Here is a 25,322-nt window from a genome sequence, read left to right as displayed (position 1 = left end):
TGGGGTAAAAATTGGGCAGGCTGCTGTCAATGTCCCTCATCACTGACTTTCTGGCTTTCTAGTAGAAGGCAGAAGTAAGTGCTCTGTAATTAGGGGGAATTATGAACAGATGTGGGAAGTGCCATAAAGAGCCTTTACTGTACAGGATGAAATGAAAGGAAAATCGGAATGATGATCATATTCTATAAAGCTGTTTCTCACAACTTACTGGTGGTCAAATAGCCAAGAGTTGTTCTCTCTCTCTGTTATGAAATGACAAATTCATTGATTAAAAGGCTGTATTTTCCAAAAGAGAATACACTTCCAACTACAATTTGGTATTGCTTTATAAGCATATGGCCATAGCAATTGGAAAACTGACTTGAATTTTAAAACACAGGGATTTTAAAAATGGAGGAAGGCTCGACATTTATTAGCTGCACGACTCTTTGCAGATGATGTAACTTCCCTACGCCTAAATTCCTTTATCTGTAAGGTAAGGATACTGATGCCTACCTTGAATAGGATGAGTATGAAATAAGAAAATGTATAGAAGTCGTGGCACAGCAAAAAGCAAACGGTCGGTTACTGGGAGTCATTGATAGAGCTGTGGCCAAGCCACTGTCAATCTTGTAGGATGCGGAGCTGTGGCAGTCTGCCTGCAAAGGCAACTGGGGTGCACGGCTCAGCTCGGACAGCGTTAGTTTCCTAGTTTCCGGGGGTTGCAGTGAGATCTCCGTTAACGTCAGATTTTCATGAGGAAAGGATGCATTAATTCCAGTCACTTGTTTGATCGATACCCTGGGAATGTCAAGGAAGCAACATCAGTTTTTTGAAAATTACTTGAATTAGGAGTTTCCTGGCTAAATTCATTAAACTTCCTAGAAGTAACTTACGCACTCCTGTAATTACTTCTGTCAGGTCACTGGATGCCAGCTAGTGCCAGCCTGCTGTTCTGACTGAATATGACCACAGTGTAGTATAGTAGCCTCTGGCTACTGAGCATGCCCATCTATTATCAGTGCCCTGGGTTTTCCGAAAGACTAAATGATGCCCAACTACTTCTAGTGAGAGCAGTTTGCAACTGAGAGAATCAAACTCAAAGGTGTTTTATTGTTGTTTTAAACACGTTATCTGCATGTTCCAGGTAGGCCAGCTAGGAAAATGCTAAGTTATGGTTGAATTACTTAAAGTGCTGGAGAAATGACCCTGATAGAATATCCGTAGGGGTTAGGAAATGGAATTTATTTCTTGGTTTAGCATTTTGGCAGACATTGCATCGTATTTGTCACTTAAAAGATAAATAGAAGTTCTGATTTCCGTTCTCAAGAAAATACACTTGGCTCCTCACTTTCTCTGCACTTACCCCTTGGGCCTTCATTTTGCATTAGAATTTGAAGGGAAAGTCTCAGTACTTTGCATTTAGTTAATTTGTTGAGTTCATGTACCCACATCCCTGGGCTATTAAACAGTTCAAAAATAAATATTGCAGCAACTTGTTGAATATGCAACATGTATCTCATTTGAGTGGCATTTTATAACAAATGGTAATTATTTAGTATTTACATAATACTTTGAAAATATTTCAGATTAGCTCTTATTAATAAGAAGTCAAATCTGTAACTGGGCTCACTGGGCAAGAGAAAAATAAAATTTTGATTTTCCACGGAAAGTTTCATGCTGAAGAGAGAAAAAAACACATGTGTGCATATGTGGGACAGAGATACATGTCCCAAGAAACTTGACTGAAGGAGATTAACCGGACCAAAATTTAGGCTGCCCAGTGAAGCCGGCTAAGGTTTCACAAGTCAGCAACCTGTTCCCACTCCCTGGGCTTTTGTGCAAACACTGGAGGAAGCTGTGAACAGCCTGGATTCTGAGAACATTCCTGCCCGGGAGGGAAGGCTTGTGGTGAGCTAATGGGGCTTTCCAGTGCTGACCGCTAGCTTGGCAACCCCCAGATCTCCAGTAGTGAAACCTGGCCTTTAAGTTATCAAGCGCCCAGTGTGACATATTTGGCTCTAAGCAGAGTTCACTATTTTAAGGGTGACTCAAGTCCTGGGGTCAAATGGAGATGACTGGTGGGGTCTGTGAACAGATCTGGTCCTTCCCAATAAAGGGTCTACTACAGTGTGTAGACTGGGAGAGTAGGGGGTAGGTCCTCTCTGGAGGAAGTGCATGGATGCCTCTCGGACAAGAGGGATGAGAGTGGATCACGTTGGCTCCCATAATCCTGGCAAGTGTTAAATCATGAAGTATGTGTGGGGGGCTGTGTGTGCGGGGGTGGGGGAGGAGGAAGTAACTGTTTCCCTTGTCTCCCCTGAGGGAGGGGGCCTCACCGCTGCGCCGCCTCTCACCTCTCCACCCCTCACCTCTCCATCTCGCACTTTTCCTGGCTCGGACCTGGCCCCTTCCACGTTCTCTTCCTCTGTCCCCAGGCCCCCATCCGACCTTCCCCTATCTCCAGACCACCACTCCCGAGGAATGGGGGAGGTCTGGGGGTTTGTTCAAGCCAGCTGCACCGAGGTCGCTGCGGTCATAGAGGGCGCGGGGAGGGGGCGGACCCCGGGCGCAGCCGTGGTGGGTGCGCCCGGCCAAGAAGGGCGGGGGCGCCGGAGCGCGCACGCGGAGGAGGGGAAGGACGGAGCGGGGAGGGCGTGTGAGCCAGTGAGCCACAAGAAAAGGGAGCGCGCCCGCCGCCGCCGCCCTCCTCCGGAGAGAGGCTGGAGCGAGGCTGTGCGAAGCGCCGCATTTCAATGAGAACCGGCCGAGGCACATCCCTGCGCTAGCGGCTGCAGCCGAGACGCCCGCGCTCCAGCAGCTGCTGCAGCCCAGTCCCGGCCCCGCCGCCGCCCCGCAGCCCCGCAGCCCCGGCCGCGCCCAGCCGGGTGAGGACAGCACCAGGAGGCGGCCCCGAGCGCGGCCACAAAGACCCCCGGCGGCGTCTCTCCGCGGACCGGTGCGTGGTTTGCCTTTGCTGGGGAAGGGAGCCGCGGGCAGGGTTGGCTGGGGGCCCCGCCGGGGGCTCGCGGCGCCTGCTCTTCCCGCAGCCGCGGGGCGCCGAGGTAGCCCGGGGCGCGGAGGGCAGGGCGGGCGCCCCCCTCGGCCCGCCGCCGCCACCCCGCCTGCAGTTCCTCGAAAGGCGCTGCCCTGCCCTGGCCAGACTGGCCCCGGCCGGGGACGGTTTGTAGGGGCGGCTCCGGGGCTGCTGGCACCTGCCTCTTTTGTCTGGTGCCACCGGGCTTAAAATGGGGAGTAGGGCGAGCTCTCCCCCGCCCCCCCCCCCCCGCCAGGCTTTTCGCCACGTTGTTAGTGGAGATGGAGAGCCAGGGCGGAGGAGCTGGGCGAGGTGTTTGTCATTGTCAGAACTGGCCGCCGAGCGAAGACCAAGTCTGCGCCTAGAAGGAGTGGCCTGGCCAGGCCTCTTATTGTGTGTGTGCTTTCCCGTGTGCCCGGGAGGGTTGTGTGCGTGAAGATGGGGCGATCTGTGCGTGGTGGGTGGCTGCAGTGTGGGTGTTGCGAGTACATTTACAGGGTCTCAAGTTCCTTCGGGGACAGCGAGCCTGCCTCATGTAGAAATTAGTACCTGCAGTGCTAAAAGCATGCGGAGAGGAAATGGCATTTTCCTCCTAGCGGGAGCGCACGCACAGCCCTGCATTGCCCCACAAAAGAGGCTGCTTTTGAAAACCAGGTTTGCGCGGAATCACTGCTGGATTTAGCAAGGAAATGCTTGTAAGAGATGGAGCAAATGAAAGGTTTCATTCAAACCGGCTCCCTCTCCACACCTGTGAGTGTGTGTCCAGATTATGGTGCACACGCGTTCAGCGGCCACACTGCAGGGTGTTTCGTGAATACGCTTTATGAATGTTCCTAAATATATCACCTTTCCACTGGAAAGGAAAGTAGGACAGTCTTTTAGGTGTGAAATGTCACATGAAGGCCATTGAGAAGGGATTTCGAGAGGGGTTATCTGCAGGAACATTATAAAAGATTGGCACACATCCTGTGCGATCTGTGTCCAGCATGATGCGTGTACTCTGAAGGTATGTGTGTGCCTCTTATTCCATACCTGCCCATCCACCTGCATCCTAATCCCACTGGCAAAATATGCCTTGGGACTTACAGCTCCAGCATCTATTTAGATGTGGTCATCTTTATGCCAAATTATATCTTGGGGTGGGGGTGTGTGTGTTTGTGGAAATCTCTGAAACGGGAACTCATGTCCTCCTCTAGAGAAGGAGGAACACAGAGTTTCCTCAAAATGGTGAGAAATCCCACAGAAGACAATTGAGGGTGCTGATTTCTTGGGATGGCAGTGTTTATAGAATATCTCTGAGGAGAGCCGGGCCCCGTCTTTCCCCTCCCAAGTGTCTATGATCTCTGTGGCCAGGGCGGTGTGGTTTCCCTTCTTGGTACCGTGACACATGTGTACCCAGGCCTCTAGCCACCTACGGTCTGTGAACCTGTGTCTCTGTGCTTTGGCAGTCTTCCTGTGCAGAAAGCAAGGACCTGTGGAAGCCCAGTGACTCTTCTTCAGGACCCCTTGGTTCAAATATATGACCGAGCCAGTTGAAGAGCTGAGACAGCCAAGACAGGAGAAGGAACACCTCTTCTGATGCCGCACATGATTACTGGAACATTAGTGTGTAGTGTGGTTTTTGCCATCCAGTTAGTGGTAGCTGTAGCCTTGAAAATGATTTCACTCCGAGTGCGGTTTTTCTTTGTCGCCAACATCGTTGCTGACTTTTGGGCAGGTTCAGTGAAAGGAAGTCAAAGATGTGGTACTTGTCCTGGTTGAATGTATGATCAAGTTTGAGGAAACAGACAAATAAAATCAACTTTTTTTTCCATTTTAATTTTTTCTATTTCTGATTCCTCTAGGGACTTCCATCAGTTGCCAAATTATTTGGCTTTTGCAAATTGTGAATCACTAGATTAAAGCCCCTTCAGACTACATCAGCACACTGGTGACACAATTGTGTCATCCTTCGCTATGGTCCTGCTTGTTGTCTTTTGGTTTGTATAGATTTGTGAGGAAACCTCTAGGGTTGGAAGATTGATTACTGCCTTTAAAAATAGGGGCAGCTGGGTGGCTCAGTTGGTTGTGTCCAACTTCGGCTCAGGTCATGATCTCACGGTTTGTGAGTTTGAGCCCCACATTGGGCTCCGTGCTGACAGCATGGAGCCCACTTGTGATTCTCTCTCCTCTTTCTGCCCCTCCCCCACTCTCTCTCTTGCTCTGACTTAAAAAAAAAATTGAAAAATAAAGAAAGAAACGAATGAAACAGAAACTTCAAAAGCCAAATTGGCCTCTATAATATATGAAGTTTGAAGAGCTTAGTGAGTTAGCATGGTACCCCATTGTCCCCTCCCCCCATACAAACACGCCTTTTTGGAAGACAAAAGAGCTCCTTTTGAGAAGAGACCAAACAGTAGGAGCAGTTGTGATACCATGGACAAAGTATTGGTTCTGTTACTCAGTTAACAGTTGCCTGAAGAACTAGGTATCAAGTGATCACTGTTTCAAAGTTCTCCAACTTCGAAATCAACGAAACTGATTCGTATCTACCTACGTATGCTATAACTTTTTCTGGAAGATACAAATTTAGACTATTATGAGTTATTAAGAGGCCTGAGGTAGTTTTTTTCATATTTGTAGGAAAAAATATACTGAACTGCTCATCAGTCCAGGTTTGAATCACACCCTGGCCCCCACTGGGGTCAGCAATGGAATCCTGAGCAAGTGAAGATAATAGAGGCCAGGTGACCACTACCCACTCTGTCTGGAGATGGGGCCTTCCGCAGAGTGACCTCCCCAAGGTCACAGGGCTATTCCAAAAAACCCCTACTTTACATGGATGAATGGATCTAGGGAGGATCTCAGGGAGTCTGGCCTCGAAGACCTATCACATGGGGTAGAAAGGAGGGAGTGCCAGCTTCCGAGTCAGTCAGAGTAAACCCAGGTTCAAATCCCAACTCCCTCAATTATGATAACTCCAGGACCCTGGATATATATATCCTATCCTCACCTTCAATCGTAATAATATTACTGACCTCAATGGATTATTGTGAGGTTTAGAAGGGAATTTTTAGCAGATTACACAATAATTGATTGCTGAATAATAGTGTCAGCCACATCATAGACATTCAATAAACATTAGCTTTTTCCACTTCATTTCAGGAGTGCACAATCCCTAGCAGTGCTTTTAAACATGAATTTTTAGCCACTCTGAATAGACCAGAGGTTAGTTTACTGAGGGTCGAGGAAAGGTCAGGGAGGCTGGATTGACCTTCAGAAAGGCAACCTTGTCTATTGGGTGGGATTTGGGGAGCACTCCTAAGGTTCTTGCCCCAGATTTTCCCTTTCCCTTATATTGTGTTTCATCATGCCTGAAATTTTGTCATCAAAACTTTCTTCTGAATGCTTTCCAGATCATTCTGTTAAAATATGGATCCCCTGCAAGGTTAGGCCACAGGCCTTTATCAGCTAACCTCTTAGCAAGGATGAATTGATCCCACAGGCAGCTTGCTGATGACAGGGCTCCATAGAAAGTAATACAGGAACTAGGGGCACCTGGGTGGCTCAGTCGGTTAAGGGTCCGACTTTGGCTCAGGTCATGATCTAGCGGTTCATGGGTTTGTCCCCTGTGTCGGGCTCTGTGCTGATAGCTCAGAGCCTGGAGCTGCTTCAGATTCTGTGTCTCCCTCTCTTTCTGCCCCTCCCCTGCTCGTGCTGTCTTTCTGTGTCTCAAAAATAAATAAACTTTAAAAAAATTAAAAAAAAAAAGAAAGTAAAATGGGGACGGTGAGGGTACAGGCATATACCTTTCAGAAGGTCATAAGATGAAAATCAGGCAGACCCATAAGGAGCTTTTCCTTACCAGAAAAGGGGGAGATTCTTTTCCTACTAGTTGTTTCTGTGACAGAGTTAAGAGAAAAGCAGAATTTATTAATAAACAACAATAATACTTATCTCATGCTAGACACTCTCCCAAGTGCTTCAGGTATTAATACTTAAGGTAGGTATGATTAGCTTCCCCATGTGTAGTTGAGGAAGTGAGGCTTAAAGATGTTGATCCAGACTTGGTCCTGGACTAGCTGTGTCACCTTGAGGAATGTACTTGCTCAGCATCTCTAAGCTCCTGTTCTCTCAGCGGCAAAGACAAAGTGGAAGGAGAGGCAGAGCCCTCCCAAGAAGTAACTTTTCTCCCTTCTTGTTCTTCTTTTTCCTCTTCTTCTCTTCCTCCTCCTCCTTTTTCTTCTTTTTTTTTAACCCAACTTATCTGAAGCACTAAATGTCAGTAAAGGAGTTACGGTGAAATCACTTTTAGAAAACACTGCTATCTAATATATGAATGTGTTGGAAAATCTTCAGTTGTTAGAACCCAGGGATTGATTCAGTTTGCTCTCCATCTGGCCAGGGGGAGTGCAAAGCTGCATGAGAAGTTTATAATGTGACTGTTAAATGCTGACCGCCTCTTTTGTTTCCTGGCCCACCACCACTACTATCTTTAGCCCTGTGTAATATGAAAGCGTATCTTCCCTCTCCCACCAGAGTGAGCACATGGTAGGGAGGTCTGGGCTTTGTAGCCCAGCAAATGTGGGTGGGAGGTCTCGGTTCAAGCATTTCCCAACTGTAGGACCTGAAGACATTTTTCTGTGCCTCATTTTATTCATCTGTAAATAGGGATAATAGTCCTTGGAACGGTTTGTTGTGACTTGGAAATAACAGCTGTCCAGAACCCAATAGGTGGTCAATACATAGGAGCTGTTTCTAATGAACCTGGGGTTGATTAATAAGCTGTTTCCGCAGAGGCTGCCTCTTCTACTTCTTCGTTGTCTTCCTTCTCTTCCAACTTGATAACTCATATTAAATATATCATCAACTGCAGCGATATTTCCACCAGCTGCTCTGGAGCTGAGCCTTTCAAATCATGGTCTTAAAATAACATCAGTATGTGTCTCTGTTTTTTTTTTTTTTCCTGCTGTGCCTCCTAGGTTCCACTTTAACTCCATCATGTCCTTCGGCAGAGATATGGAGCTGGAGCACTTTGACGAGCGGGACAAGGCGCAGAGATACAGCAGAGGGTCGCGGGTGAATGGGCTGCCGAGCCCAACGCACAGCGCCCACTGCAGCTTCTACCGAACCCGCACGCTGCAGACGCTCAGCTCTGAGAAGAAGGCCAAGAAAGTTCGTTTCTATCGAAACGGAGATCGATACTTCAAAGGGATTGTGTATGCCATCTCTCCAGACCGCTTCCGATCCTTTGAGGCCCTGCTGGCTGACTTGACCCGAACTCTGTCGGATAACGTGAATTTGCCCCAGGGAGTGAGAACGATCTACACCATTGATGGGCTCAAGAAGATTTCCAGCCTGGACCAACTGGTGGAAGGTGAGCGCGAACTCCCAAGGGACCCTAGAGGATGCTTTCTCAGGTTTCCGCATTGTTCTAGGCACCTGCACTTGACCGCTAAGACACATCAGCCTCATTCAGCTCCGACCCTTATGGTTCACAGATCTGGGAGTTCACTTTGCTGTACTGTAGTGGAAAAAGGAAGAAAAAAAACCCCGCTAATGTTATTAGGTCAGGCTTCTTATAACGATGGACTGAGGGAAAAGGTGTCTTAATTCTCCCGCATTCTCTGTTTCTTTTCTCATACCCATGCTACATTAATTTTAAAAGCCTGTTTTTATATCTTTAATAACATCGTTCGTATTCATTTCTAGATGCAAATGAACTTTTGCTGTCTGAAATTACTTGAACTGAAAATACCGAATGGATCGTGAAAGTTTTGAGTAGAAGGGAACCTTATGTAGGTAGCAAGCCCATTAATTCTGTCACTGGAGACTGAGGCCTAGAAAATTCGAGTGACATGTCTATGGTCACATGGTAAGGTAGTGTTGATACGGGACTAAAAATTAGGTTTTCTGGCATCTCTTTCTCATATGGTGCTTCCTTTTGAGTTTAAAGGATTCTCGTCTTTCTGGGGTACCTGAGAATATGTAGGAATGAATCTGTTCAGTTTATTGTTTCTTAAAGTTGAATTTAGGTTAACAGTAACTATCTGTTTTAGACATTTCATGTGGAAATGAGACCGTTTAGTCCCTGGATGAGGTGTGGTGTCTTGTGCAAGCAGAATAGGTATACTTGCTTCAGTCCCAACGCCACGGGAGCGGCACAGAAAGCCTATAATCACCTTAGAAATCACAAGCAAAGAAGCCCCTGGGTGGTTCAGTTGGTTAAGCTTCCGGCTTCGGCTCAGGTCATGATCTCACGGTTTGGGAGTTCCAGCCCCGCGTTGGGCTCTGTGCTGACAGCTCAGAGCCTGGAGCCTGTTTCAGATTCTGGGTCTCCCTCTCTCTGACCCTCCCCCGTTCATGCTCTGTCTCTCTCTCTCTCAAAAATAAATAAACATTAAAAAAAAAAAAAGAAATCACAAACCAAGTAAAATGACTTGGAGAGAAATAACGGGTTACATTCATGCTAAGGTGTAAACGAGGCTGACTGATCTCTGGAGAGTGGGAATTCCTAAGTCTGAGTTGTCAGGGTCGTGACGAAGTAGCCCTCAGCACAGAGGAAGACGGGAAAGGAAATTTAGAGGTGTGGAAGTGCTTGACTTCACCCTGAGCTCATCTCCACTCCAGATGTGTCTGCCCGGGCCCGCTGTCTTACTGGATCCTGGGGGAATTCCATGCACATAATACCCTCCCTCTCTTGTGCAGGTAGCTGGGGGTTTGGGGCCCCTGTCCCCTTAATGGCACACAGGCGAGCCCTCTTGCCCTCCTCTGGAACCAGAGTTTGTATGTGTTTTAAGGCTGAGGGCGTCTTGTGTCTTCCTCCCGTTTTCCTTCCCTTGATCTGCTGGTAGGGGTGCCAGTCCAGTCGCAGTATGACTGGACTTGAGAGGGTGTGGAGAGCCTGGGTTTGGTGTGTTTATTATGTGGGAATTCACATCTCTTTTCAGTGACTCGTCACCCTGCCAAGATGCCTGTAGACTTGGCCTTCTTCCTTCTATTCAGAAGCTGGCACTTTCAGTAAATTAAAGGGGAAGAATGAACATGAAATCTTTCTGCATCGGCTTTGATTTTTGTGCCCTGTCCTTTTCCTGACCTTGGAAAATACGGGGTTAAATAAAACATTTGGGGGGCTATTCTGAAGGATCTGGATAAAGGTGAAATGCAAAGTCAGGTGCATGATCAGTCATCAAACCACCCCTTTGAGGACTGATGGTGATACAGAGAAAATATGCCAACATCTCGAAACACATTTTAAGACAGCCGGGCTTGGCTCCTCACTGGGTCTAGAGTCCCTTGTGCAGCAGCTGTGGGGTGGGGGAGGTGTATTTCAGTCAGTTTCCCTCCCAGAATTGATCTTTACTGAGAAGTGGCCATAGATATTCCCGTGATCCCCATCCACCGAGGAGAAGGTGTGAGAGATGGGAACCAACAGTTCTTTACGTACAAGGACCAGGAAGATCATGGAATGCTCGCCACCATCTTCTTTGTCCGTTTTTTTAACACAAGAATGCCCTCTCTAAGAGACTGCTATCCTGAGAGTAATGACCGCTCACAGTTCTGGAGCGTCTGTCTTGCATATATGAATACATTTAATTTTCACAGTGATCCCAGGAGCTAGGCACTGTTACCATCCTTCTACTAAGATGAGGGAAGTGTGGTTACGTGAGCTGCTCAAGGTCACACAGCAAGAAATGGTAGAGTTAGGATTTGAACCCGGGATAGCTGGTGCCCGAGCTTGAGCTCATAACTGCCACAAATGAGATACCAAGTGGGGTATTCTTAGTGGCTTTCAAATGAAATTTTATAGTATTAGATTTTTCTTGAAAACAAATGTTTTTAACCTTGACTTAATTCCAGGAATGACAGATACAGCTCCCAGCAACACTTTAGTATTTTCACTTACCTCCAAATACTCCTCTTCAATCGATATAAAGTAACTGCAGATTGACTATTCTGATGTTAAAAATTTACTTTTTGGGAAAAAATTCCTTTTTCTGATTGAATGAATGGTAACTTCGGTACAGTGTGTAAGTTCACATATTGGCTGCATTTTTTAAAAATCCAGTTTAAACAGACTTTTTTTTTCTCATTTATAATACTGCCAGCATGCAGCTGCACTTAGTGTTGAAGTAGCTGGAAATTCATTTAGATTGGCCTCTTTGTCAATTACATTTTTGCTTAGTCTGTTAAAATGCAAACCGTTACTTCATATTCATCATTAGGTTCATATCTCTCACTTTACATACTAATTTTATGTAAACGTCAATGCATGTTATTAGCTTCTCATTTCCCCTTCCAGTATGCTGATGTTTGAGTTTTAAATTAAATCCTTTTAGTGGATGCAGTGACAAGTGTATTTGACTTCTAATTGTTTTTTTTTTTTAAGCCTGTTCTTTCTCATCTCATACTAAAAATTCTGAATTACAATGACATATGTGAGTTTCTTTATTTCTAACAGTCTCAGGGTCACTTGCACTGTTTTTGTTTTTATTTTTTAAGTTTATTTATTTATTTTGAGAGACAGAGCACAGGCGGGGGAGGGGCAGTGTGAGAGGTGGACAGAGGTTCTGAAATGGGCTCTGTGCTGACAGAGAGAGAGAGCCTGATCCAGGGCTCAAACTCAAGAACTGTGAGATCATGACCTGAGCCAAAGATGCTTAATTGACTGAGCCACCCAGGCGCCCCTGCACTGTTTTTAAATTATTATTATACACAGATGATTATGCCTAAATTTGTTCTAAGAGCATCAACAGAGCTGATTCTTTGCCTGAAGTATAAATGTATGAGTGTGTATGTGTGTTTATGTATGATTATAGGTGTGTCTGTCTATGCATGGATGTATACACACACACACACATACACACATGCACACACATATGTAAGAGCAGACGATGGATGGCAATTTTAGTTGTTTGCCTTCAAAATGGCCTTAATACATTGAAGAAGTCAGGATAATTAATAAGGAAAGTTGAATTGCAGACCTATTTCTGCAAGTGGTTTACCTTGAAACTTGGCCTCATATTCCCAATATTGCCTCTTTCCCCCAAATTTTACACTATTTATGTTCCACTATAGGTGTGTAAATGTTGTGAAGATAAATGAAGGAATGACATTTAAAACCTTTAAATTCTTAGAAGAAAGATGTAATATAGATCCCAAGAATTAACTGATTGATTTTTTTCTTTATGAGACCCTCAAGCATCAGTAATATATGTGTTGAGGGATAGCCATCCACTCCACTTAAAAAAAATTTTTTTTAATGTTTGCTTATTTTTTTTTGAGAGAGAGACAGAGTGCGAGTGGAGGAGAGGCAAAAAGAGAGAGGGGGACACAGAATCTGAAGCAGGCTCTAGGCTCCAAGCTGTCAGCACAGAACCCAATGGGGGTCTTGAACCCACAAACCGCGAGATCATGACCTGAGCCGAAGTCAGACACTTAACCGACTGAGCCACCCAAGCGCCTCATCCCACTACTTTATTTTTTTTAAGTTTGTTTATTTTAATTTTGAGAGAGAGAGAGCATGCGGTCTTGTGTGGGGGAGGGTTAGAGAGAGGAGGAGAGAGAGAAGTCCAAGCAGGCTCTGCATTGTTAGTACAGTGCCCGAGGTGGGGCTCGAGCTTAGGAACCCTGAGATCATGACCGGAGCCAAAATCAAGACTCAGATGCTCAGCGGACTGAGCCACCCCACCTACTTTTAAATAGGCTTTACTTTCAGCGCAGTTTTAGGTTCTTAGCAAAATTGAGCAGAAGGTACAAATATTTCTCATAGACCCCTCCCTCATGACACATGAACAAGTGTCCCCTGTCGTCATCGGAGTGGTGCACTTGTTACAATTGATGAATCTACACGGACACATCATTATCATCAAAAGTCCATAGTTTACATTGGAGTTCAGTCTTGGCATTGTGTGTGTTCCGTGAATTTTGCCGAAGGGGTAATGGCACGTATGAAGCATCGTAGTATCACGCAGAATAGTTGTACTGCCCTACAAATCCTCTGTGCTCTATCTTTTCATCCCTCCCTAACCCCTGGCAACCATGAATCTTTCTGCTGTCTTAAATAAGCATTCTTTTAACATCTTGTGCCATGTTGGTAAAAGAAGGCCAAGATGTTTCCTTTAAGCATTAACATAAATACTATTCAGGTATGCTGTCCTTTGGATAGAAGTAAGTTAATTTGTACAGCAGATATGTATGTATAAGAAATGAGTGCCCTTCTTTCTCAGCTGTCACACACCTTGACCCCCATACTTCACCCTAGATACTGTCTGACTCTGGAGCTGCTGTGTAAGAGATGTTCCCAAGTCTCCATCAGAATGAACCTTTCAGGAATAAATCCACACTTCACCCCACAGTTAGGGAATCTCTAACCACGATTTCCGGTCACCCAGCTCTCCTGGAGATTTTTATTTCCCTTGATGTGGTGTTATTGATTTCTTTGTTTCTCTAATTCACTGGCTTCTTATATCTGCGCCTCTCCCTGCTATATTAAACTTTTGAAATTCATTCTTAAACAGCTAGAAAACATACTCTCTCTCAAATTCCCCCACAGCAAACCGTTTACTAGTTTTTGTTACTGTTCATTGTTTAAAAGTTTTTTTTTTAATGTTTATTTATTTTTGAGAGAGAGACGTGCACACAGAGAGCACAAGTAGGGGAGGGGCAGAGACAGAATCCGAAGCAGGCTCCAGGCTCTGAGCTGTTGGCACAGAGCTCGACATGGAGCTCAAATCCGTGAACTGTGAGATCGTGACTTGAGCCGAAGTTGGACGCTTAACCGCCCAAGTCACCCAGGCGCCCCTTGTTTTTATTTTTGAGTATCATCTCAGATATCGGTGCATGTTAGGATATACATTATCATTTGTCCAGAAGGTAACTTACTGTGCTTCTAGTTCTGTTCCTTGCTCAGTGCACTTAACAATAGGTCATATCATACATCTAGAACTACTATGTTCTTTTTACTGACTTCATAGTATTCCTTTATACAACCGTGCCCTAATTTATTTAGCCAGTCTTTTATTGATGGGCATTTAGGTTGTGACCAATCCTTTGTTCTTAGATGCAGTTTTGCAGTGAATATCCTTAGGTATAAGTTTTCTATCCATGTTGGAGAATCTTTGTGGGACAAATTCCCAGAAGTAGTAGAAAGGTACAAGCTGGATAGAGAGGTACAAGTATTAAAGTCTAAAGAGCTGTTGCAAAATTCCTCTTCATAGATGTGGTACCAAGTTACACACTTACCAGTAATATATGAGAGTGGCTGTCTTCCTATACCCTCAACAAGACAATGTTTCGCGTAACTTTTTGCTATTTGCCAACTCTTATGAAGACGAAAGCATGTATCTATTGTTTTAATTTTCATCTTTTCATATAATTAAAATGCATTTGTTTCTTTTATTCATAGCTTTTGACCATTTTCCTACCAGATCGGGGTCTTTTTTTACTGACTTGTAGGACTTTTTCCTTTTATTTTTTTATTTTTTTATTTTTTTGGACTTTTTCCTTTTAGAGATACTAGCTCTTCGCGATATTTATTGAGAGTATTTTCCCCAGATTGTCCTTTATCTAGTGACATTGTTTACTGTGTTTTTTTGCCATGCAGATTGAAAAAAAAACCTGAAATGATCAAATGTATCAGGCTTTTCATTCATGGCTTGATTTTCATGCCTCTTGGGTTCTCTGTACTCTGTAATTATAAAGCCAGTTTCCTCATTTTCTTCTAGTATTTTTATGTTTTCATTTTATTAAAAAATTTTTTTACATTTATTTATTTATTTTGAGAGAGAGAGAAAGAACACATGCAAGCAGGGGAGGGGCAGAGGGAGAGAAGGAGAGAGAGAGTCCCAAGCAGGCTCCGTGCTGTCAGTGCAGAGCCCAACGCAGGGCTCAAACTCACAAACTGTGAGATCATGACCTGAGCCAATATCAAGAGTTGGATGCTTAACCCACTGAGCTACCCAGGTGCCCTGTGTTTTCATTTTAAAAAGTATTCTAATGGATGTCATATTAGTAAATGTTAGTGTGAGATAGGGGTTCAATTTAACCTTGTTCTAGGCTACCGTACTCATGTTTAAAAGTTTTTATTTTGAAATTAATGTGGACTTAATACAATTGTCATAAAGGTAGGGAGTTCCCAGATGCCCTTCCCATAATGGAACATCTTACACAACCATGGTACCATTACCTTTGGAACAATGCTAGTAGCTAAACTACAGGCTTTTTTCAGCTTTCATCAAATTTTCCACTAGTGGCCTTTTATTTTTGGTGAATCACGCATTGCATTTAGTTGTCACCTCTCCTTCATCTCTGCCACGCTGTGACAGTTCTTCAGTCTTTCCTGGTCTCTAATGACTTGGCCATTTTGGTCAGTTATTTCGTAGAACATCCTTCAGTTTGGGTTTAGCTGATGATTAGATTGAAGTTATCTCTTTGTGGCAAGAATTCCACAGAAATGATGCTGTGTTCCTTTCAGTGCATCATTTCAGGGTATAGGATGTTGCTGTGTCTTATTACTGGTGAGATTAACCATGATAAGTTGGTTAAGGTGGTATTTGCCAGTGTCCTTCACTCTAAAGTTACTATTTTTCCCTTTGTAGCTAATAAATATTTGGGGGAGAAAGTTTGAGCCTCCGTGAATGTCTTGCTTCTCCTTAAGCTTTTGCTCATGAATTTTGGCATTTACTCGTGGATTTGTCTACAGTAATTGTTGTGATGATGTTCTAATGGTGATTTGCGATTTCCTTCTTTACTTTTCTCACCCTTAGATGACCAACGCTTACTTGTCTTTAGATCTACTATGATGTCATCAAGTCTGATTATGTTAACCACTCTTAAGGCCCATTTCTCCCAAATAATAATAAGACCTTTCTTCTGCACTCCCAGCACCTGGATATATTTAACTGATACTCTTGTCCTTAGTCCTTTCAAACTTAACATGCATAAATGTGACCTCATTCTTTTCCATTACCCAGAGTTTATTCCTCTTCTCATATTCTGGATCTTGTGAAATCGTATTGCCGTATAACTTAACATCCCCCTTGACTTCTCTTCTTCACCCTCAAATACAAGCTGTTACTAAATTCTGTTGATCTTGCTTAAGATGTTTCTTCAGTTTGTCCTTTCCACCATCATTATTATAGCTTTCAAGTCTTCATCACAATATTACTATTTTTTTACTGCCAGAGTGATACATTTTTACACAGTGAGCATTGTAGAAAATCTGAAAGATGTAAAAACATTTAAAAAATTAAATAATAACTCCTCATATTCCTACCACTTGGAACTTGTCATCTCTTCCCTGTACTATTACAATAGGCTTTGGAGCTAAAAATACATGTCTTAGTTTTTCTTTTTCAATGTTTTTGTCTTCTTTATGGAATCTGCATTTGTCCCTGCTTTGCCATTCCTTTTTTTAAATATTTATTTTTGAGAGAGAGAGAGAGAGAGAGAAAGAAAGAGAGAGAGAGAGACAGCATGAGCAGAGGAGGGGCAGAGAGAGAGAGGGAGACAGAGAATCCGAAGCAGGCTTGTGCTGTCTATGCAGAGCCTGATGCAGATCTCAAACTCACAAACCATCTGTGAGATCATGACCTGAGCTGAAGTCAGACACTTAACCAACTGAACTACTCAGGCACCTTCTTGCTTTTCCATTCTGTAGCCTCTCTTAGGTCAAATCCTTTAGGACACGCATATGTCCCATACAATAGTCTTTAAACTAGTTTTCCTGCCTATGTAAACCTGGCCACAGACAAACCACTTTGTGCCATACCTTTGCTTCACAATGGCTCTCCACTTACGTATGGAATACAGCCCACAATGTTGCATGTATTTCTCTCAGTGGCCCTTCTCCTGCCCTTCCTTCTCTTCTGGCCGTGTCTCTTATTACCCGTTGATACATTCAGCAGTGAGCTTGGCTGCACTCTTTGCTTGTGCTCTCCTGTCTCCCGGCTTCCCTTTTTCTCCTGCGAGGACTGTAAGATGGGTGCCCTCCTGAGGGTGCATAATGATGTCGTGGTTAAATTATGGTTCTGGAGTCAGACCACCTGACTTGAACCCTGGCTCCACCTTTGCCAGCCATGTGACCTTGAGCCAGCTGCCTATCTCTCTGTGCCTCATTGTGCCCTCTGATAAGTGGTGTGCTAATACTTCGCTCATAGGGTTGTGTTGAGGATTGCAGGTTAAATAGCATGGGTTAGCACAGGATCTGCTACATGGCAGACATTCAAATAACCTGTTCTACCGATAGTGTCTCCACCCTCATCCCTCAGCCGACAGATGCACAAATCTCCCACAATCTCAAACATTCTTGCCTTGGTCTTTCTGGCCTCTCAAACCCAGAGCTCTGTGGTAAGAAATATTAGTATATGCTGTCTATACTTCCTCAACTTGCAATCATACTTCAGCTCCTTAATTAGCATCATGACACTGTAATATACTTGTTCATTTTATATCAAAGTCTCAAGAACTCAGGGAACCATTGGTGTCCTTACTGCCCAGCATGGTAGTTGTAAGTACTGAATATATTATGGGAAGAAAGAGGAAAGAGAATGAATGGATGGATAGATGGATGAATGGATGAATGAAAGTAGCCAGCATCACTACTGAATGAAAGTGGCCATTATAGGGCCACATGTGGCCTTTTAGTGGCCAGGCCAGTGATCTCTTAGGAATCCTTATCCTCAATGATGTCCCTGGAGCATTGGATGCTGATGTCTGGTTCTCTTCCAGCCACACACTCACCAGCTTTCAGTTTCCATGGCTCCAGGCACCTGATTTGTCTTTGTTCCCTTCAGCGGCTCCTCCATTTCTGGGCACTCTTTGAAGACTGGTGTTGCCCTGGGTTTCTTCTTGTCCAGCTGGGCATGGTTTCCCAGAACGTTTTCTTCAGTTCCATCTCTGCAGCTGTCACGTGCGTCTCCTTCCAAACTCCAGGCTTATATTTCTAATTGCTTGCTGGAAATCTTCAACTGGTTGGCTCCTAGGAACTTCAAATTTAGTATGTGCACAACCAAATGAATTTCTTTCCTTAGCATCGAGTCCAAACCTGGTTCCCTTCTTATTTTACCTATCACGGTACTTGGGAAGTCAACCAAAATGGAAGTTTCAATGTTATTTCATTTTCATCATGTGACTCAGATTCCTTTGGGTCCCACATCCAGACAGTTGCCAGTCTCTGCCGTCTAGTCAGTCGAGTCTATCTGCTAAGTATTCCTCTTGCATCCGCTTCTCTCTGCCCCCAGTGCAGAGGTGTAAAGGTCAATTTTCCATCTCCTCTCCTGGTCTGTTATAGTAGCTTTCTCAACTTCTCTCTCCCTGTGTCCTACCTCCAGCCCTTCCCTCACGCTGAAACCAATGGGAGCTTTCTGAAACCTGGGTCTTTTGAGAAAGACATATTAATATCTCACAGACTATCCCTTGGCTGTACTGTGTAGTAGAGCGTATTATTGTTTTTATTTTATCTGAAATGCTGTCCTCTTTCTTTTCTCTAGTGAAGAATCCTACCCCCACTTCTGAGGTCACCATGAATTCCATTTCTTCTTTATTGGTCACTCAGTGGGAAGTGAGAAGTGATTTCTTTCTCTTCTGAGTTAGGGTTGCCTCGACCACGTATTTAGCAATTATCACTTACTGCCTTGTGAAATCTTTTCATACACATCTTGCTTTCTTTTCATTTTTAAAGATTTTTTTAAGTTTGTTTGTTTGTTTGTTTATTTATTTATTTATTTATTTATTTTGAGAGAGAGACAGCAAGTCAGGGATGGGCAGAGAGAGAGACAGAGAGAGAGAGAGAGAGAGAGAGAGAGACAGAGGATCTGATGCGGGCTCTTTGCTGACAGCAGAGAACCCATTGCAGGGCTTGAACTCATGAACCACATGATCATGACCTGAGCAGAAGTCGGACACTTAATTGAGCCACCCAAGTGCCCCTACACATCTTGCTTTCTTTTCTTCTTTTTAATGTTTTATTTTTTCTTAGAGAGAGAGAGAGAGAGAGAGAGAGAGAGACGGACAGACAGAATATGGGTAGGGGAGAGACAGAAAGAGAAGGGGACACAGAATCTGAAGCAGGCTCCAAGCTGAGCTGTCAGCACAGAGCCTGATGCGGGGTTCGAACTCATGAACTGCGAGATCATGCCCTGAGCCGAAATCAGACACTCAACTGCTCAACTGACTGAACCACCCAGGCACCCCACACATCTTGTTTTCTAAGCTCTTTTGAAAACAAGCTCATGACTTAGGATTGTTTTCACTCCCCAGAATGGCAAATTCAGATTTTGTACTTATTATTAAAGACTTAGGAGTTGGTATTTAATTTTTAGTTTTTATGGCAAGTGCTGTACGTATCTGTTGCAATTTTGTTATTTGTTACTCTGTGATGTGCTTAGGAGAAATTTTTAGCAATGAGAATATATATTTTTGGGGTTCCAAATACAGGTGGCCATGTTGCTTTCAAAAAGGGTTATCAATTTATAATGTCCCTAGTGGTGTTTTCTATTTCTATTTTATTTTGTTTTTATCCTTTGTCATATATTTTAGTACCTTACATTTTTGTGAATTATAATAAGCTTTGCACATTATAGTAACCCGTTGTTCTGTGTAGATCCTTAGTCTGTTTTCTCTTTTTTATTTTAGTTTCTCCACTTTTCATTTATATCGGTTGTAAATGTAAAATTTTGGATCTCTCAATTTTTTTTCTTTATGTTATTTTTCTGTTGCTTTGAATTTAAGAACTTGACATTTTCCATAGGCCTGACATACACATTCAAATTTTATTTTCTGTAAGCTTATTTTTATGTACTATTATATTATGAGTGACTTCCATGGAAGAATGACCCAAAGTACCTTTGGGGAATCTTTTCTCTTGCCTTTAATAGCACTATCAAAATTGTCTACCTGAACCAGTGCCTTTTAGGAAGGTGATGAAATGTTGCTGTGTATATTTGAGATAGGCTCATAAAATACAATATCCAGAAGGCACTTTATATTTTATTATGTAAATAGTATCTTTCACGTAATTTACTCAGTTTCTTTTCCGAGGTCTCAATATATATTTGAGTCTTCTGCAGTTTTTACTATAATTCACAAGAGAAATTTTAATTGCTAGAGTTTTTAATGAGAAACTTTATTTTCTGGAAAAATTAAATTTTTATAGGTATCTCTCACTTAAGGTACTTTTAAATATACCACCTTTGGAACTTAAAGAAGTCCTAGAGGAGGTAGCAACCAGAGATTGGGTCATTTTCAGACTGAGATTAAGTGATGTCACATATGAAATTTACAAATCACAACTCTGAGCCACTGAAAAAGCTCCAGCAGTAGGGGGAAATAGAGCAAACTTCTAGAATCTCCTAATATGGGATCTTGTGGAGGGACACCTTCCTAGCTCACTCATCACAGGCCTGGTCAACTAGGAATCTGGGTATCACATCACTGTCAGTTTTCGGTAGTGACTTAGTTTATTTCTTTTAAGTGGAAATCCTTTACTTTCATAATGGGAGCCAATGGCCAAGTAGAATTGACTTTGCAGATTTTTAAATAATAAACTTTGTTAGAGAACATTTATTTCCATACTTTGTATAATAGCAATATAATAAATTTACAAATGCATATGTGATTTTTTTGAAAACCAAATAAAACATAGACCTTTTAGTATCTTGAAAATAATCTAAATTATTCCATTTCTCCAAGATCCCCCAAGTACCTAAATATTTCAGGGAAAGAAATTACCATATTCTGATATTTCAGTAGGCATTGGTCAGTTCCAAAGATAATCTCATGCTTTATTTCCTTACTTTCTCTTTTTTTCTTTATCTTTGCTGAAAAGCAAATATGTTTTGGCTTTTGTAAATGCCACAGCAATTCAGACAGATGCTGCTTCTGCAGCTCTAGCTGTCTGTTGGGGTGTGTTGGACATCCAGAACATTACATTTTAAGTTGAGAATTGGTCTTAACACAAAGATTTTTGGCTTGAATAAACTGGGACAAAACTAGCAGTATGATAACCACCCAGCAAATCAACATGTTCGGGAATCCCAGCTCTACCTCTAAATAGGGTGTTACACCATTTCCTTTAAACCGTGTGTGATCTTTGTTATCTTGCCATCCTTGTTAAGCTTCCCTATAGGTGATAATCCCAAACTGTCAAAGCAAATTTGGGGTTATAAAATTCTGGTCACGGATTCTGGTGTGTGTGTGTGTGTGTGTTTCCCCCAAACACCCAAGCAATTGTCTGTGACGGCAATTGGATGTCCTACAATTCAACGCAATTCTGACACTATCTACCCAGAGATAGCATCAGATTCCAAGGTTAAGGGCTTAGTCCCAGGAGACTGTCTCTACCACCCCCCTCCCTTTTCAGCCACCAATCAAATCCAGGTTGTCACCTGTGCTTCTGATGGATTGGCTAACAGAGAAGAGGTTCCTAGGACCCCCGCTTTGATTCAATGAATTTGCTAGAGAGGCTCACAGACCTCAGGGGAACATTTTACTTACTGGATTACCAGTTTATTATAAAAGCTTATAATTTAGGAAAAGCCAGATGGAAGAGATACATAGAGCAAGGATTAGGGAAAGAGCTTGGAGCTTAAATGCTGCCTCTGAGATCACCACTCCTACTGAATCTTCATGTGTTCACCAACTGGAAGGTCTCTGAACCTTGTCCTTTTGGGTTTTTATGGAGGTTTCATTATATAGGCACAATTGATTAAGTCCCTGGACTTAGGGTGCCTGGGTGGCTCAGTCGGTTAAGCGTTGGACTCTTGATTTTGGCTCAGGTCATGACATCACAGTTTGTGGGATCGAGCTCCATGTCTGGCTGTGCACTGGCAGTATGGGGCCTGCTTGAGATTCTCTCTCTCCCTCTTTCTCCCTCTCTGTCCACTCTGCCACTCTCCCCCACTCACGCTTTCTCTCTCAAAATAAATAACTTAAAAAAAAATCAGTCAATCAATCAACCAATCAATCAATCACTGGATTTAACCACTATCCCTCCTCCCCTCCCCAAGCTCAGGGAGGTGAGACTGAAAATTCCTACCCTCTAATTATACTGTTGGTTCCCCCGGCTTCAGTCACCCATCGTTAGTTGCTTTCCCAAAGTCTCCTCATTAACCTAAATTCAGGTGTGGTAGAAAGGGGCTCCTTATGCATATCAAGATGCCTTTATTTCTCTAATCACTTAGGAAATTCCAAGGGTTTTAGGAGCTCTGTGCCAGAAATGGTTTGAAGACCAAGTATATATTTTTTTATTATAAATCACAATAGTAGGCCATTTTGCTCAAATATACTTTGGTTTTGCTAAATTAACTTTTATTTTATTTTTGCAGTATAAATTACACCATATCGGGGCGCCTGGGTGGCGCAGTCGGTTAAGCGTCCGACTTCAGCCAGGTCACGATCTCGCGGTCCGTGAGTTCGAGCCCCGCGTCGGGCTCTGGGCTGATGGCTCAGAGCCTGGAGCCTGTTTCCGATTCTGTGTCTCCCTCTCTCTCTGCCCCTCCCCCGTTCATGCTCTGTCTCTCTCTGCCCCAAAAAAATAAATAAAAAACGTTGAAAAAAAATTAAAAAAAAAAAATTACACCATAAAACTTTGAGATGGCTTTGTGTGTATAGGAAGTTTATTATAGTAATTATGAGGTTTACTGTATGTTTTTATTTTTTAATGGCCTTTGCCACTCATACCTCTGTTAGGACTTGAATGAAACCTATTGATGATTCTCTAATCAAGAATAATACATATCTCTTCAGTCTTGGCCCCATTTAGGGAGAGATCAAACACTGGATACCCAGAGCTATTTAACCAAATCAAGACCATGTATTCTTTCCATTCAGAATAATTACATTTGCTGATTTATGGTTGTCAATGGTACTAGCACATTAACTGAAAAGTTATTTTCTAACAAAATCAGAAAATAAATCAACTTTAATTAAGACAGAGGCAGTATCTCTAGTGTTGGGAAGAAATTCAGAGTTATGATTAAAAGAAACGTAGTCAAAATGTGGGGTCAAAATGTGGGGTCAAATAGAGGCATCTAGATTTCTCAGTCGGTTAAGCATTCGAGGTCTGCTCAGGTCACAATCTTAGCATTTGTGAGTCTCAGCCCCCACATTGGGCTCTCTGCCATCAGCACAGAGTCTACTTCTGTTTATCTGTCTGCCCCTCCCCTGTGCTCTCTCTCTCTCTCTCTCTGTGTGTCAAAAATAAAACATTAAAAAAATTTTTTTTAATGAGGGGTCGAATAGTATATTTGCACAATTTTATAGAAGCATTTTAGCATAAGGAAACCTCGTCTTGTCTTCCTGAATTCCTGAATAGTGTAGTAGATTTTTTCTTTTTTTATTTTTTTAAATTTAAGAACAAGAGCATGAGTGGGGGGGAGGGGCAGAGGGAGAGAGAGAATCTCAAGCCAGGCTCAACACTCAATGTGGAGCCCAGTGTGGGGCATGATCCCATGACCCTCAGATCATGACCTGAGCTGAAACCAAGAGTTGGACACTCAACCAACTCAGCCACCCAGGCGCCCTCTGGATAGTGTAGTAGCTTCTAAATGACAGTTTGAGTATTGTGTGATCTTGGGTTTGGTGGCCAGCTCTGTCTCTCCTTTCAGCAGTTACTTTCCTTGTAGCACAAGATTGTTCTTTGTTGGAGTCTCACACCCTTCCCCAAGATTGTTTTGCCGTCTTTGAATGTGGTAAACCAGACAGAGGAGCCCAAGTGACAGCACAGATTTAACACAAGTTTCTTCCCATCATTGTTACTTGAACCAAATCAGCATTACCTTCTCAAAGTTGTCATGCTTTAAAATTTTTTTCGATGTTCTTTAAGGAGATGTAAAAAAAAAAAAGTTTATTTTCTTTTTCAACAAACCCACTCCACATTGTTAATGTGAATACTTTAAAATTCCTCCCTATTCTTATTATATATTTTTTAAGGTTAAAAAGTTTGTTGTTGTTGGAGTGTCAACTACTCATTTTGTTTTGATTTTAATTATTAGCTTAGTGTATAAACTTACACATGATCAGACAATTGCGTATCTCTGATTAGCACAGAATTCTGACAGTCTGGTTTTGCCTGCTGTATTTTGGGCTGTGTGTGCCTTGTTGAGGAACATTTGGGGCATCGTCGCATTGAAATGGAGCCAAAGTGACGTCTCCTGGTAACTAGTTAGAAACAATTAGCACCTTATAAGACCCACTCACTGATCTCTAATAATTTTGGTTTTTTAATTTTCATTTCGGGCTTACTGCACAGTCAGGGTAATGCAGCCCCAGAGCAGGTGTCCACCTGTGTGGTTTTGTATTTGATCACTTTGACCTGTTATCTCGTTTGATCTTCACCAAAGCCTGGTGAGATCAGTGGCCCCCGGAATAGCCTTCATCTGATGGATGGATAAACTACCACTGAGAAGACTAGGGGACTTGTCCCAGGTCATGTGCATGGAGAGGCCAGGTCTTGAGAGCTCAGACTTGCAGTTTCCCATTGGAGCATTCGTGCTGTCTGTCCACAAAGCACCACTGTTGTTGCGACCCCCCACGCATAGGTTTTTGGTATCTACATAAATCTTGAGAAAAGCATAGTTGGGACCAGTGAAGGTGAATAGAAAAGGGGGTTGCTAAATTTGTACTAGGTGTACGTCTAGTGAGATATAATGTATAAACACACATTAGAGTGTTTTCTAAGAGCACTTACAGAGTAAATGTTTGGTAACATGTATAACTGTGATTTTCTATTTTTGAAACCCTGGTTCCATTATTTTTATGTGAATACTTTATTCTGTGGCCTTGGATGCTTGCACTCATAAGTTAAAAATAGGACAAGGATTTAGATAAAAGTAGATGGGCTGTTGCAGGATTAGTCCCAGGTCACTTTACCTGCATTTATGAAGGCTTTTTAGCGTTTTAACTATTCTCTGTTACAAAGACTTACTAACACACAAAAAAGCCATTATAAAATCTTGAACTTCAAAATACTTTGACCTAACTTTATGAAATATATATATGTATGAAATATATACATATATACATATATATACGTATATATATGGGATCAGTCATTTAATGATTTATCATCACTTGTTACATATGTTACTTCTTTTTTGTGTGAGCCACATCTACTTAATAGTCTGATTATTTTCATTAAACCATTCTCTGTTAAGGAGTCATTTTTAATAAAAATATAATGTAATTAATTTCTTTTCTTTTTTTTTACCCTGCTTTATTGAGGTATAATTGACAAAATTGTAAGATATTTAAAGCATACCTCATGATGATTTGATATATGTATATATTGTGAAAGATTCTCCCCATTTAGTTAACTAACACGTTCATT

General features: G+C 42.7%; 1 protein-coding gene across 5 annotated transcripts in view; it reads left to right on the top strand.

The window, feature by feature from the left end:
• Positions 1-7,996: 7,996 nt before the first annotated feature.
• The window catches only part of DCLK1 (doublecortin like kinase 1), a 335,556-nt gene continuing 318,230 nt past the window's right edge, over positions 7,997-25,322 (top strand). For all 5 annotated transcript variants that reach the window (XM_047075683.1, XM_047075677.1, XM_047075741.1 and 2 more), the window contains exon 1: positions 7,997-8,372. In XM_047075683.1, the coding sequence (XP_046931639.1) occupies positions 7,997-8,372 (376 nt within the window). The remainder of the gene's footprint in view (positions 8,373-25,322) is intronic.

Source organism: Lynx rufus, unplaced genomic scaffold, assembly GCF_022079265.1.
Source record: "Lynx rufus isolate CCGP_SWC_20201006 ecotype Redwood Valley unplaced genomic scaffold, mLynRuf1.p SCAF_1, whole genome shotgun sequence".
In the NCBI taxonomy this organism is placed as follows: Eukaryota; Metazoa; Chordata; class Mammalia; order Carnivora; family Felidae; genus Lynx; species Lynx rufus.
Note: the sequence above shows the minus strand (reverse complement) of the source record. Positions and strands in the feature narration are given on the sequence as shown.